This window comes from Panicum virgatum, chromosome 5N, assembly GCF_016808335.1.
Source record: "Panicum virgatum strain AP13 chromosome 5N, P.virgatum_v5, whole genome shotgun sequence".
Classification (NCBI taxonomy): Eukaryota; Viridiplantae; Streptophyta; class Magnoliopsida; order Poales; family Poaceae; genus Panicum; species Panicum virgatum.
In genome coordinates, this window is record NC_053149.1 from 43200797 (window position 1) to 43217161 (window position 16365).

Sequence of the window (16365 nt, forward strand, 5' to 3'; positions counted from 1 at the left end):
ACTTGGGAAACAATCTAAACTAATCTTGTCCCGATCGGACTCTATCTCTAATCTTAAACTAAATCTAAGGATACATGGCCCATGTGGCCCAGATGCTCACGCAGGAGCCGATTTACAAGTCTTCTTAGTCTTCTGCTTTAAACCCATCTTGCTTTCGGCCCATAAATTAATCCTGTTAATTTATGGCGATAACACATGCCCCCTGGTTTTGGCAATGATAGTTCCAAAATCAATCAGCCGCTTCATCTTCCCGTTAATGCTCATTAAACACACTGCAACCACCAAGGAAGACGCAACGTCTCTGTAACTGGCTCCTCGTAGAACGTGAAACTGCCGATCCAACTCCCATCCTTTCACTATTTAATCTCACCCGAATCGGCTCTTTTCCACAGCAAACTCCTTCTTCCTCCTAGAGCCAGTAGCGCAGAAACCCCAATCCTTTACTAGCCATGGCCATCTCTTCTTCCTCCGGCTCCAACTCCTTTGGAGATTCCTCTTCTTCCTCTTCTCCCTCTTCCTCTTCTTCCCTTTCCGCCTCCTCCATTGAACCTATCTCAGAGAGCCGAGAGCCGACCCCTGAATGGGACCCAACAGCAGCCTACGAGGCGCTGGCTCCTCTGCACTGGGATACAGAGGAGTTCGACTTCGGGGTCGCCTCCGAGGAGGACGAACCTACAACTGAGGGAGAGGAAGACCTCCAGTTCCTCTTTCAAAAGGAACTTGAGAGCAGTGAAGACGACGCCTTCTCCTGGGAAGGAGCCGACTCCTCCGAAGAGATTGGCTCTTCTTCCAGCGACGACACGGCGGCAGGAGGAAACCCCCACCAGTTCCTCAAAGCCCCACGGAGGGACGCGAAGAGGGAAGCAGCAGCGGCGGCGGGCGAAGCAGCAGCAGCAGCGCCGAGGACGACGACAGCAGCAGCAGTGACGACGGCGATGATGACGACGACGACGAAGACGCACCGTCGTGAAGCCCGAAGCGTCGTAGGCATTCAGACACCTACGACTGGTAGATGTAGGTAGCATCGTAGGGGTAGGATCATAAAGCCGAAGGATTAATTCCTTTGTAACAGTCGGCTTTCCTTGTAATGAACTTTCCATTAATGAAATCGACTTCCCTAAATTATGTGTGTCTGATATTTACTTTCCAAAAGCCGATGGCAACGCATCAGGCTTCTATAAATATCCAAGAGCCGACGGAATTCAAACTAAAAGCAACCCACACAAGAGTAGAGTATTCCTTCCACCTTGAACTCGACAAACTCTTGAAACCGAGCATAATTCGAAAACCAAGCTCCACAAATTCGAGCAAGAATTCTCCAAGCAGACGGAATTCGAATCAGAACCCACAGCAACTAAACCTCGAGTCAACAGATCTGAACCATGGCAGATTCTGCAGCTCAGACGACAAGCTCAGCAACCGACGATGCGGCAATCTGCGGCCTGAAGGTAATATTCGGCCCAATCCTTTAGTTTTCTTCAGCTCACTAAACTTTTGAAACTGAAACTCTAAAACATGACACCATACGCATACTTCTGAATTTCTGAACTTCAGGTGTCAGACATCCTTCTGCCGCATCCCCTCAATCCAAAATCTTTCTGTCTTGGCCCCCAAACCCATGAAAACCCCATAGATTTGATTTCTTGTGAAGCAAATAGGATCCCTTTTGTGAGTCAAAACATCGATCTGAACCTCTGGGCTGACTGCTTAAAAGCCTGGCCTAACCCCCCTGAGAGTTGGATTACATGGTACAGCAGAGTAGCAAAAGCTCATATGCCCTTGTGGCAGGATTTGAACATAGCCAATGCACTTAGCTTATCACTGTCACCCCTTGACAAAGATGAAAATCTTCTGAAAACCATCGGCTACTTCTGGTCTGATGCCCTGAATTGTTTCCTCTTTGGTCATGGACCCATGACTCCCACTCTGCTAGATATTGTCATGATCACTGGCCTAGATATTAGTTCTCCTAACCCTGCTGCTCACAAAATGACAGAAGTCCCCTTCAAACTTTCTTCCAAAGTTAACTGCACAAACTGGGGCACTTACATGAGTCAGCACATGAAAACAAAAGGTCCAGTGACTGAGAAGGAACACACAGCCTTCTTAAATCTTTGGCTAGAGCACTTCATCTTCTGTGGTCCTTCTTTAGCTCCGACTAAGAACTATCTTCCCTTGGCCTATCACCTGGCCCATGGCAATCGCACCGGCCTAGGTAAACTTTTCCTTGGAGAAACCTACAGATATCTCCATTTGATGACATCTAACTTGCTTAATCAAAAGAAACTGAGAACTGGAGGCCCTTGGTGGTGTATTCAGTTGTGGGCACAACTATACTTTCAGCACCATATCCCAAACTTCCAAGGCCTGACCAAGAACTCTTTCCCTGATGAGAGTGGAAAACCAATTAGATGTACTAGCTACGGCCAAGCTTTGTTGAACCTTCCTGGCAGTAAATTAAACTCAACAGATGCAGCAAATTGGTTCAGAGTCTTCTACAAAGGACTAGATAATCCTCTCTACTTCCCATTTACTGAATCTGAATCCTTTGAGAACCCAACTGCCTTCAGATTAGATAACTTTGCCAATGACGACAGCACTCGGCATCTATATTCTTTGATGATCCGCCCTGGCTTCCTCCCTGTTGGCATCAGCACCTCTAATAGAATTATCTAGCCAGGTTATGAATCTTACCAGCCAGTCATAGCAGCTCGGCAATTTGGCCTAGGACAGGTCCCTCCCCACTTCCATATTCACCACTTGGTGGAGAGCAGAGCTGATCTGCCTGACAGTCTCACCAGTTCAAGATGCTACAGCATGTTTGATGACCTCCACATCCCAATACCAGCCGATCTGTCCTTCACCTCTTCATCAATCGGCTTTGATACTTGGTGGAACATGTGGAAAACTCATATCTTCAGAAAAGCTCTAGGTCCTCGACTGCAGCAAATCGATCTTGAATATGTAATCCCCGAGGAAGAGGTACTGAATTTATGCACTTTATTTCTTCTAAGTCCTCTATCCCTTTCTCTTGGCTAATCCTGCTCATCCTGTTAGCAGCAACAAGATGGTCCAGAACCTACGACCAGCACTGGGAAGCCATTCCACTTTCTTCCAACTGCTCCTGATGTACTCTTCTGCAAAGGATCACCACCAATGAAGAAAGTGATAATGTCTGTTCAGCCAGACTGACTTCAGTCGGCTTCCAAGTGAAGACAAACTTCTGCAAGCGTTGCCCCCCGAGTCTTGACCAAGAAAAGGAAGATGATCACGAGGCGAGTGATCAAGAAACCAGCACCAGCTTCCCCAAATCCATCAGAGTCTAACACCAACCAGGTAACTCATTTCTCTGAAACTTCTTCTTTATCTCATACATGTGTACTCTGGTTGATTGTAATTCTATCTTCAGGATGCAGCTGCAGAAATCCCCAATGCAGAAAACCTGGATCAACATGAGCTGGCTGCAACTCCTAATGCACTGATGAATGCAAACGAAGAACAAGCCGATACGGTCGATGTTCTCGATGTCAACACAAGCTCTAACAGGACGATTGCTCCTGAATCGCCCAACACCTCTTCAGAACAGGTAACATTACAAAACCAATTCTGAATCAGCCGATAGCTTTATAAATGCATCTTGCTCTAACTCCAGATATGTCTATAGGGCTTTGACATTTTAGGTTTGCTTTCCTTTGACCCGGCATCAATGGGTCTGACTCCCCCAGGAGCAGAAACATCATCTTTACAGCAATCGGCTAACTTGGCACATCAGCTTCAACTCATCAAGGATCTACTATCTGCTCCGATCACTGCTCTGGTTGATGATTCCAGCAAGATAAAGAACATCTTCGAGCAAATAGAAACCCAACTTCTGGAGCCATTGCAAATCAAGCTTTGGCCAGCCAGCAACCTTCCATTCTTTAGGATAGAAGTGAATAAAGCACAACAACGGATGGAAGCACGTCGCTCTCAAGCTTCTCTGAAAGCTGGCATTACCCAAAAGTGCAAGGCCCTCAACCAGAAGAAGGCAACTCTAGATACCAAAGCTGACATGTCTGCCAACAAGAAGCGACTCGACCTCCTGAAGAAAGAACTGGCAGAACTCGAAGAAAAGTTCCGTACCACCAAGAAGCTCATCCAGGCCGAAGAAACTTCCATTGCAAACTCCGAACAAGAGACCTAGGAAATAACCGAGCAGATACAAGCAGAGTTTGCAGAGATAAGCACCTTGAGTCGGCAGATAGTAACAGGTGATGACAAGGATGACGAAGCAATCATAGCACGAGCAGACGCCGTCCGTATAGAAGCCATCCATGTCATAGAAGAATTCCTGAACCAGTAGATAGGCTCAAGATACAATTAGTACTGCCTGTTAACCTGAAACTTGTACTTGTTTAAAAACATCTTAAGTCAATGGTTACACATCGGCTGTTTCGTTCCTCATATGTATTTTACTATATATTTTTTGTTTACCGGCCAACTCAACATGTTGGCCTATCTCTTTTCTTTTCTTTTTTTTTCTTTTTTTTTACTGGCCAACTCAGCGTGTTGGCCTGTCATGATTTTTTTTTACTGGCCAACTCAGCGTGTTGGCCTGTCATGATTTTTTTTTGCGGCCAACTCAACGTGTTGGCCTATTACACTGCAGCCAGATGGATCTCATCGGCTTTTCGTTACTCGCCTTCCCACATGCTCGGGAAATACTTCTTTAGGTGTTGGCCATTGACAGCAACAGAAAACTTGACACCATCCAATTCCTCGAGCATGTATGCATTCCCAGGCAAGACCTGATCAATCTTATACGGCCCATGCCAAGTTGGAGACCATTTACCAAACTTTTTATCTTTAGTTCCTAATGGCAATACTGCCTCCCAAACCAAGTCTCCAACCTGGAAATCCTTAGGCCTGACCTTCTTGTTATACGCACGAGCAACTTTAGCCTTATTTTCTTTGATCTTCTCCAGCGACCAAATCCTTAGTTCTGTCAGGTCCTCCACATTATCGTTCATCAAGGCTGCATACTGTTCAGCGGATAAATCATTCTGAAACTCGACACGCCTTGATCCGGCCGTGATCTCCCATGGTAACACAGCGTCTTGACCGTAAACGAGATGGTATGGCGACGTCTTGGTGGATCCATGACATGAAATACGATATGCCCACAAAGCTTCTGACAACACCTCATGCCAGCACCTAGGATATTCATCGATCTTTCTCTTTATGAGCTTGATGAGGCTCTAGTTGGATGCTTCAGCCTGTCCATTAGCTTGGGCATAATATGGAGATGATCTGATTAGCTTAATTCCCATGTCATCGGCAAACTTCCTGAATTCCTCTGATATAAAGACCGATCCTCCATCGGTCGTAATGGTCTAAGGAATTCCAAATCTATGGATGATGTGCTCTTTGACAAAGCTGATCACATCTCTTGACGCTACAGACCTCATGGACACTGCCTCTACCCACTTTGTGAAATAATCTGTAGCAGCTAAGACCCATTGGTGACCCTTGCTAGACGACGGGTTGATCTGTCCAATCATGTCCATGGCCCAACCTCTGAATGGCCACGGCTTGATGATAGGATTCATTACTGATGCTGGCACTATCTGAATTTTGCCAAACCTCTGACATGCTTGACATCCTTTATAATATTTGAAACAATCTTCAAGCATGGTAGGCCAATAATATCCCGATCGCCTAATCAGCCACTTCATCTTATGAGCCGATTGGTGAGTACCACAAGCTCCTTCATGAACATCATGCAAGAGCCAATTTGACTCTGAAGGTCCCAGACATTTAAGTAGTAGTCCTTCCAAGGTCCTGTAGAACATGTCATCCCCTATCAGAACATACTTCATAGCCTTGAGTCTTATCCTTCTGGGTGCCCCCCGAGCCGAATCCTTCAAGTAATTGAAGATATCGGCTCTCCAGTCTCCAGGTTCCAGAAACTGAACCTCTACGTCGACTCCATCGGCTGTCTCTTTGTACCCAGAAGCCATCTGTGCCAAATCATTGGCTTCATTATTCAGAGTCCTGCGTATCCAGTGGAAATTGATGTACCTAAATTGTGACATCAACTCACGGCACTGCATCCATATCGGAAAAAGAGCCTCGCTCTCGCATCTATATTCTTCCGTGAGCTGAGAGATCACCAGCTTTGAATCTCCAAAAATTTCCACCTCTTCTGCACCAGCTTCAAGGAGCAGTTCCATCCCCTTGCGATCGGCTTCATATTCCACCAAATTATTAGTGCACGGGGCAGTCATCCTGATGGAAAAGGAGTAAGTCGCCCCTCGAGGCGACACCAACAGAATTCCCACACCGCATTCATCATCACAAGCCAATCCATCGAAGAACATAGCCCAAGCACGAACAAATAGTGCAGCAATATCTGTGCTGATCCTGTCTGCAACAAGATCCGCCAGTGCCTGTCCTTTGACTGCTTTTGCAGGCTGATACCGAATATCGAACTCTGACAATGCAAACATCCATTTTCCCAGCCGGCCTTTCAGGACAGGAGCTGACATCATGTGCTTTATGACATCCGATTTGTATATGACAATTGTTTCCGCCGAGAGCAAAATATGACGAAGCTTTGTACATGTAAAGAATAAGCAAAGGCAAAGCTTCTCAATTTCAGGGTACCTGGTCTCGGCGTCTAACATGCACCTGCTGAGTTAGAAAACCACCCTCTCCTGGCCGTCGTGCTTCTGGACTAACACCGACACAATAGAAGTGTCACCCACGGATAGGTATACGTAGAACGGCCTATCTTGTTGAGGAGGAACCAACACTGGAGGCTTGGACAAATATTCTTTAATTTCATCGAAAGCTTGTTGTTGTTCTGCCCCCCAGCGAAACTCATCATCGGATTTGATCTTTACTAAACCCATGAACGGCTCAATGCGTCCAGGCAGATTAGAAATAAATCGTCTGACAAAGTTAATTTTACCGATAAGCCTCTGTAACTCTTTCTTTGTAGTAGGTGGCTTCATCGTCTTCACAGCTTCTTGACTCTTCAGGCCGATCTCAATTCCCCGTTCATGCACCAGGAATCCCAAAAATTGACCGGCCGATACTCCAAAGGCGCACTTCTTTGGGTTCATTTTGAGCCCAAACCTTCGAGTCCGTTCCAGAACTTGACGTAGATCTTCTAGATGCCCCCCAACTGATTTGGACTTGACCACAACATCATCAATATAAATTTCTACCAGTTTGCCGATGAGATCATGAAAAATATAATTCATGGCACGTTGGTATGTTGCACCGGCATTTTTCAGTCCAAAGGTCATCACCAAATATTCGAACAAGCCGACCGCGCCTGGTACTCTGAACGCGGTCTTGTTCACGTCTTCCGGGGCCATGAAGATCTGGTTGTAACCGGCATTACCATCCATAAAACTCATCATCTTGTGGCCGGCAGCTGCGTTGATCAATGTCTCTGCAACAGGCATCGGATACTCGTCTTTTGGCGTCGCTCTGTTGAGATCTCTAAAATCGACGCAAACACACCATCGGCCATCCTTCTTTTGTACCGGTACCATGCTAGAGATCCATTCTGCATACCGGCATGGCCTGATGAACCCAGCATTCAACATCTTCTCCACCTCTTTCTTGACTTCTTCGAGGACTTCGGCCTTCATCTGACGTGCTCGTTGCTGAAATGGCCGAAACCCTTTCTTGAGCGGGAGCCGATAGTCGACGATGCTTCGATCCAGATCGGGCTTCTTGGTGTAATCCCATGCAAAACAGTCCCGGTACTCTTTCAGCAGTGCGATCATCTCCTCTCGCAAGGCCGGATCCAACTTCTTGCTGATAAATGTCAGTCGTGGCTTATCCCCAGGAGCGATATCAACCTCTTCCAAATCATCAGCTGATGTGAACCCGTATCCGAGTTTGCCGTCATCTGAAAAACTAGCTGCGAACGCAGGCGAGTCTTCGTTATCCACAAGATCAGCGGCAAACACAGGGAGATGACGAGAAAAATTATTTGGCCAACCGCATGGGCTGGCCGCTTCCACACTTCCATTATCATTCGGAACCAAATAGTCGATGAGTGGCCAACCGCCAGAGCAGGCCATCGTGTGTACATGATGTAGCAATTCTGAACCTACACAGGATTTTTCTATTTTTTGGGGCTGGTCGCTGGGACCGGCCTCTCTATTTCTGTTACATCCCGCAGCACGCCAGGATGCGTCTACTCTGTGAGGCCAGTGGATAAGACCAGCCTCAGTCCATTTTTTGTCGCCTCGATCCGATCACAGTCTTCCAGGGCGATCCCTGAGATCGGCTCTTGTCCATCTGCGTCCCAGGCATTCATATCTGCAAGCGAGACTTCGCTGGAATCGTCTGCATGGACCACTTCTACTTCATCACCATCCCATTGGACCAGATACTGATGCATTGTGGAAGGGATACAGCAGTTGGCATGAATCTAGTCCCTCCCAAGCAGTACTGTGTATGTACTCTTGCTGTTGACGATGAAGAACGATGTTGGCACAGTCTTGCGACCCACTTTCAGCTCCACGTTTAGGACCCCCATCGCCTCTGATGGCTGTCCATTGAAGTCATTAAGCATCACATTGGTCTTGATCAGATCGGCAGAAGAACGACCCAATCGGCGCAGCACAGAGTATGGCATCAGGTTGACTGCGGCGCTAGTGTCGACCAACATCCTGTTCACAGGCTTGCCATTGATGAAGCCCTTGAGATACAATCCCTTCAGGTGCTTGCAGCTTTTCTCCTTGGGCTTCGCGAAGATGATCGGCTGTGGACCCAGATCCAGCTGTGCGACAGCCGATTCTTCCAGTTGGGGTGCCCGAAACTCCGATGGGAGCACGAATACCATGTTCACATCAGCCGATGGCTTCTCATCGGCTTTTGTTTGCTTGGGGCGCCACTCTTTTCTCGGAGGGCGTCCCTCCTCCCTTCGCGGTCGCCTGATTTGCTCTGCGAGATTCGGACGCGCTTTCCTCAGCACGTCGAGGTACTTTGCTTCCGCCTCTTCCAGATTGCGCAAGCGCTGTACTCTGCAGTTCTGCGACCGATTAAGCCCGTCAGGACACCACCGTGGGTGATGGTACCTGTCTTCTTCTTTTTCTTGCTCGGAATCACCCCTGGTTGGCCTCTTTATATGGTCACCATGACGTGTTATGGGCCCTAAGCGCCGGAACACCGATGTCTTGTCCTGCTGCCGTCCTTGAGGCCTGCACTCCAAGCAATCATCTATAGTAGGCAATCGGATCATGCCGGAATTCCAACAGTACCTGAAGAACGGGCAATGCCAGTGGTCGCGTACAGCCTGGCGTCTCCCCAGTGTCCTTCCTGAGCGGTGCTCGTACTCGTCTTCTTCCGATTCGTATCGGCGGCGCAACTTGTACTGGTCCTGGTATTTTTCCAGAAGCCGATTAGAAGCTGGAAGCTGATTGCGGATGTGACGCACCTGTTCTTCGGTCACATGCTGCTATTCCAGTTCGCGTCTATCCTGCGGCCATTTGCCAGAAGCGGCCTCTCTCCTCTGCTTGTCATGGCGGCGCACGGGCCCCACCATGTTGATCTGGAATGCCAAATCCTGGCCCTTGGATCCGAGATCTGACAGCTCCACCATGTTAGCTTGCGGGAAAGGCTTTGTGTCAACCTTCATCGTGTGTTGAGCCAGGATTAATCGGCCTTGCTCAATAGCCGATTGAATCTGACGACGTAGTTCCTTGCATTCACCCGTGGAATGAGTGAACGAGTGGTGCCATTTGCAGTACAGTCTTCCCTGCAGCTCTTGTGTCGTTGGTAACTTGTGATTCTCTGGGAGCTTCAGCTATTTTTCTTTAAGGAGCAGATCAAATATCTGCTCCGCCTTGGTCACGTCGAAATCGAAGCCCTTCACAAGTCCCTGCTGTTTGACCCACTTGCATGGGACAGGGTTTGCCCCCCGGGTCCATTCTGCCATGGCTACTTCTTGCTCCTCGCCAGAGTCATCAGATTCTTCTGCCTGTGCCATGTTTACATGGCGCTTGAACTTGTCCTGGTACAGCTCAGGATGGTAATGTTCGTATGCTGTAAGATTTTGCACCAGGTGCGCCAAAGATGTGAACTCCAACTGAAAAGCCGCATCCTTGATCGGCTTAGCGAGTCCCAGGACAGCCAGATCGACTGCCTCCTTCTCCGTGATGCGCGACGAGTAGCATCGGTTCTTGACCTCCCTGAAGCGATGTATGTATTCTGACACAGTCTCTCCTCGCTTCTGCCTGACTTGGGCGAGGTCGGCAATTCCAGCTTCAGCAGCCTCCGAATGGTACTGGGTATGAAATTGATCTTCAAGCTGCCTCCAAGTTCGAATTGAATCCGGAGCCAGCGATGCATACCATCCAAAAGCTGGGCCTGTAAGAGATTGGCTGAAGAATCGGACCCTCAACGGATCCGACACTGAGATCATCCAAGCTGCGTTAAGTATCGGCTCACGTGCTCGATGGAGCTAGCTCCTTCTGACCTGTTGAACTTGGTGAACTCAGGAAGCCGATACTTGGGTGGTAGTGGGATCAAGTCATAGTCACTTGGATACGGCTTGGAATAGCCGATCGCTTTCCTCTTGGGCAGGATGCCGAACTGGTCTCTCAGTATTGCACTGACCTGCTCCACACTAAGAACTCCTGGGGCCGATGGCTCAGCACTCGGCCCAGTAGCGTACTTTGCCAGCCACGCTTGCTTTTCTGCGTCTGCTCCAGAAGCTCCTGGGTTTACCATCTGCACCGCGCGTGTTGGATTGACGCTGTCAGGGATGTAAACGCACATGTAGCCATGCGGAATCTCCTTGGGTGGCTCGGTGAGGAACTGGCCTTCTCCAGGATCGCCGCCGATCTTGTGGACGACGTAGATCGGCGAGCTCTGTGGTCTTGGTGCCGCAAATGAGAATGGCAATTGCGGCCTAGAATGCAGTGCAGCTTCCTCTGTGTGACTCCCCAGGGTTGGCCCCGATGGAGAGTACTGGTTCTTGATTATCTCCTGGATGACGCGATGCGCCATGCGCTCGAGTTCGTTCATCAGGCTCTGAGAGTGCCGATGAAGCGCATGGGCCACCATGTAGTTCATCTCCTGACGCAGGGCTCTGGTGCGCTCTTCAGATGGTGCAGGCAGATCTACATTGTCAAGAGCGCCTTCTAGTGAGAACCCCTTCCACCTGATGCCATGGTTGCGGGTCTTCTCAAAAGAGCTGATGAGATCGGCTTCCAGCAGAGCTTTGATCTCATCATACTTCTTCTTGTGTTCAGGAGGGATCTCTTCATACGTGACGGGCTTGGGAGTGGGTTCTTGATCTTGAGCTCCAGTCATTGTTGCAGTGGACGTTGTTGCCAAGAAGTGTCCCACCGAGCGTGCCAGAATGTGTTGTCGGTCGAAACCCACCGGCGAGCAGCGACAGGCAACACGAAGAGCCGGGAGGTCGCCGGGGCGCTGGCAGGCACTGCTCCCTCGTCGACGGCCCGCAATTCCGTCACGCGCCCGGAGAATGTGTGGAAAGCCGGGTGTGCCACCTGACCTATACCCGATCAGGAGGGTGCGAACGTGCTCCAAACAGTTTCCTGCAAACAAAGACATGTGTAAATGTAAGTCCGAGCCGTGGTCGGCTCCCCGGGACGACTCTTGCATCGGCTTTAAAGAACCGATCGAGTCCCGGTGTCAGATTGGATCTGTGTCTATCCGGATATTGATGAATAAAGCAAATAACTATAAAAAAACTACTTCAATTAAATCTAATTAATCTAATCCACGATGATAACAGCTTCACTGCTAGATCGGAACATCCTACACGTGACTAGGCCTAATGAACATAACAGACAACTAAACCACAACCTAAAACAGAGGCCTAAGAACTAGCAAGAGCCGATTCCCGGAACAATCCCTATCAGGGCTGAGATAAAGCATCTATTACACCACCGGATCATCAATTCCGTTTGCAAGGCCTAACCTAGCAGATATTACGCCAACTCTTAAGATAAGAGCAAATCATAATAGATCAGATCTATTAAACTCAAAAGAAGCAGGGTGTTGCCTCTGTGCAACTAATTCTATGCGACAAGAACTAGCATGAGATTGAAATGTGACTGCACAGAGACAACATGATATTCGTAGATGACAAGCAACGAAGCACGACAGATCTACTAAAAGCCATGCTACGAACATCAGGATAACTAGTACTACTCGCCATCAAAAACGCTTCAGTACGAGTAATACCAAGGTAAAAGCAAAAACAATACTGCCCTGATCGCAAGAAGCGATCAGGGCAGCATGGCACTTACTTGGATGAAACCCTAGGATTAGGGGTGGCGATGCGCCGAGAGTTGTTGTTTGCGAGACGTGATGACACTCTCCTTTACGAATAACAAAGGATACATATTTATAGTCCGGAGACTTGGGAAACAATCTAAACTAATCTTGTCCCGATCGGACCCTATCTCTAATCTTAAACTAAATCTAAGGATACATGGCCCATGTGGCCCAGATGCTCACGCAGGAGCCGATTTACAAGTCTTCTTAGTCTTCTGCTTTAAGCCCATCTTGCTTTCGGCCCATAAATTATTCCTGTTAATTTATGGCGATAACAGCATGTCAAAAAAAAGAAAGATAGTCCACATCCGAGGAAAATAAAGAAGAGAGATGGATCGTGCAAAGGAGTTCATCCACCCTCTGCAAAAAAAATCCACACACTTGCACATCTTGATCAAATTGTATGACTCGTTTCTGGTTGGATCTAGTCTTTGACTTAGCAACATAAGCAAAGCAGACATGCCTCTTTTACTCCTACCCTGGGCTCCACATATGCCTGATTAGATTATAGGAGAAAAATAAGGCAGCAACTTTGCCTTGATGGGGATCTAAAATACAAAGAGTGATTCGAGAGAATAATTTGAGGAGCAAGACTATTCTTTTGTTTCAAAAATTTAAAACCCAAGTTTCTAAGCAGGAAGAGCTAGGAACCCGAAGTCTTTATTGTTCCATTCTTCAATTATCCAAGAAAGCATGGTAGCCACTCAAAAAGTTTCACAAGAATTGGAAGGAACTTGGAATAACTTGTATGCAGATTTTATCAAGGGAGATGTATCCACCTTAGTCCTTCAATCTTTACTCGAGGACGAGCAAAGGGCTAAGTGAGGGGGTGTTGTTAAAGGCTGTTAAGTCTAAAATATATGCCGTCAACTCCTGCATAAAGATATGAAAAATGAACATCAACAGTAGTGGTAGGAGTTATTACTAACGAATTCCACGAGTGTTGGTGAATTGTTAATTGTAGGGACACAAGTCAGGAATAACATGAAAACACGCAGAAGACACAACAGAGAGACACAAAACATCTTTGCTGCGTTACACATCCAAAAGAGGTCCATTTGACATATAAAACTGACGAACAAAGCCCCGGCACCGACATACACAAGTTGGGGGCCCACCTGGCAGTGTCCAGGACGAAAGGCGGCGCGAAAGGCGGCACCTATGGGCCGGCCGAACCACAGGGTCAGCCGGCCACACTTTGGCGCCAAATGGCCCGAGCTTTGGCAGGAAGACTGACCTTATCCACATAAGGTGGTTTCCATATTTATTTATGGCGGGAACCGACCTCCTTGGGCTATAAAAGGAGCCTCCCTCACCCCCTCTCACACACACCACCAAGATGTAGACTTGTACTCCATTCCAAAGGCGAAGCGCTACTTAGGCTAGTGCTTAGAGTAGGAGGAGGGTGAGGAGTAGTTCGGGGAAGCGCCGTGCCTGTCGGCGGTCTTCTCCGGTCTTGTACCTCTACGGATGTTGGCTTCCTCTGGTAAGAGTAAGTTAGTATTTATGATTCTTGTATTGCATAGTATTTTTGCTTGAGTGAGATCAGTTCTCTTACTCGTGGGTTCGTCGCTTTGTATTTATACGGAGTGCTGTAGTTTGCTATGGGTTAACAGACGTAGTTAGACTGCAGTAGTAATCAGTAGCGCAGACGTGGTGTCTGAGCTAAGGGTTACCTTCGTTTGCCTTATATCCCACGATCTGTGAGGTAGGCTGTAGGTGGTGACAGCCCTGTCAGTCCTTCGTAGTCCTCCACATTCGGATATAGCGTACAGCTGTTGGCTGGAGTCTCCTGACCATTTCAGGGGTAAGCTGGTGCCCGAAGCGAGTATTCTGCCCGAGAGATCGACCTTTAACTCATCTTTAGTGCTACCGCAGGAATCCTCTCCATACTCGCCACATATCCTGGTGTGTCCTTGGACCCACTAATTTAGGAGTTAGTGCACACACGTTCCTTGTGGATACGATACCCTTGAGTACTCACAGTGAAAGCTACGACGGTATCCGTGCGCTTGCAAATTTATTTCGCATCGTTAAAAATACCCAACAAGGAGGTCATTGAGTTTTGTGTTGACTATGTGAAAGAACTCTGCCCAATTGGGATTTCAGTATCACGTCATGAGGGGCGGCTGATTGGAAAGGGCACACTTGGAAGGAAATCAGTAAATACCACAGATCATGCCACGTTGAGCAAAGCACATCTCATAGTTTTGCAACAATCAGCATTGGTGTCTCCATACATGGAGGAGCAAATGCAAATTGTGCGAAGCATGTACCCTTTGAAGTCTAAGACATGGATTACAAAATATCATAATGATACATTCGCCATCTGGTTGCAGAAGGAAGTCATGGCCAACGATGAAATTCATGAGCAACTAGTTTGGCTGGCCAGGGGTCCAGCAAATTCAATCCTGATATACCTAAGATATGAAATTAATGGTTACACATTTTATACAAGAGCCCAAGATAACAAGAGCACCAATCAAAATAGTGGTGTCCGTACAGATGCCACTGACTCTAGTGGCCAAACGAAATAATATTTTGGTTACATTGAAGAGATCTGGGAACTCGACTATGGGCCGTTGAAGATCTCTCTATTTCGTTGCCAATGGGTTAAACTCACAGGAAAAGGTGTCGATATCGACGAGTACGGAATGACACGGTAGACCACAAAGAGCTTGGCTATCGAGACGAACCATTCGTCCCAGCTAAAGATGTCACTCAAGTTTTCTATGTGCAGGACATGTCTAGCAAACCGAGAAAGGACAAGTCCAGAAATAAATCAAATTTTCTAGGTGCCGGAGATGAGCCAAAGAGCCATATTGTTCTGGCAGGCAAAAGGAAAATTGTGGGAGTCGACGATGTCACAGATGAAGAAGAATACAACAAGTTTGAAGATATGACTCCATTCGCAGTGGAGGTTGACACAAATATTCTTTTAGCCGAAGTGGAGGCCCTTATGCATGCCATGATCACAATGAAGGGACGATTGTAAAGCGAACCATCGTTAATATTCCATCAGTTGAATGATTATGTCTTGTAATATTTTCCATGAACATTATCAGATTTGTTATGCAATGACCTGATTTATTAGTCAATAATCAGATTTAATATGCAATTACCCAAATTATTATACACTTTAATGATTTATTATGCAATTATCCAATTTATTATGCATTTAAATGATTTATTATGTTATTATCAGATTTATTAGGCATTTAAAGGATTTATTATGCAATTACCCGATTTATTGGGCATTTAAATGATTTATTATGCAATTATCTGATTTAATATGTGTTTAAATTATTTATTATGCTATTATCAGATTTATTAGGCATTTAAATGATTTATTAGGTAATAAATAGAATTATTGTGCATTTAAATGATTTATTATGTTATTATCAGATTTATTAGACATTTAAATAATTTATTATGCAATTATTTGATTTATTATGATTTATTATGCAATTAAAATGATTAGTTATGCACCTGAATGATTTATTAGGTAATAAATAGAATTATTATGCATTTAAATAATTTATGATGCAATTAAATGATTTACTATTTAATTAATCGATTTTGTAAATAACCTATTGGTACCGGTTGAAGGTTTCAACCGGTACCAAATACTTGGCGAAAAAAAAGGGGCGCGCGGGAGTCGAACCCGGGCCTCGGCGATTAGAACAGTTAGGGTTACCACTGCGTTACGCGGTGCTTTCGATATAATTGGCGGCAAAAGCCTTAAAGTATAAATATTTCAGCAGTCTTAGGCACCGGTTTTTGGTTACTAACCGGTGCCTTAGGCACTTTTCAATTCCCGCCCGTTGTAGCCTTAAGGTACCGGGTGGAATTATCACCTGGTGCCTTTGGGTACCTAAGGTACTGGGTGGGTTCCAAACCGGTGCCTTAGGCCCTCAAAGGCACCGGTTGATCTTATCACACGGTACCTAAGGCCTTTGGTGTATATAAGGTCGTACCCGATTTCCTTCCCTTCTTCCTCACTTCTTCCTTCCACGCACCGCGCCGATCGTCCTCCGCCGCCCCCTCCGA

General features: G+C 46.8%; 1 protein-coding gene across 1 annotated transcript in view; it reads left to right on the top strand.

Moving 5' to 3' along the window:
- Window positions 1-16365, top strand: part of LOC120674822 — a 40976-nt gene that overhangs the window by 12738 nt on the left and 11873 nt on the right. Inside the window, exon 3 of the mRNA XM_039955934.1 lies at window positions 3410-3586. Within this exon, the coding sequence (XP_039811868.1) occupies window positions 3410-3586 (177 nt within the window). The remainder of the gene's footprint in view (window positions 1-3409; window positions 3587-16365) is intronic.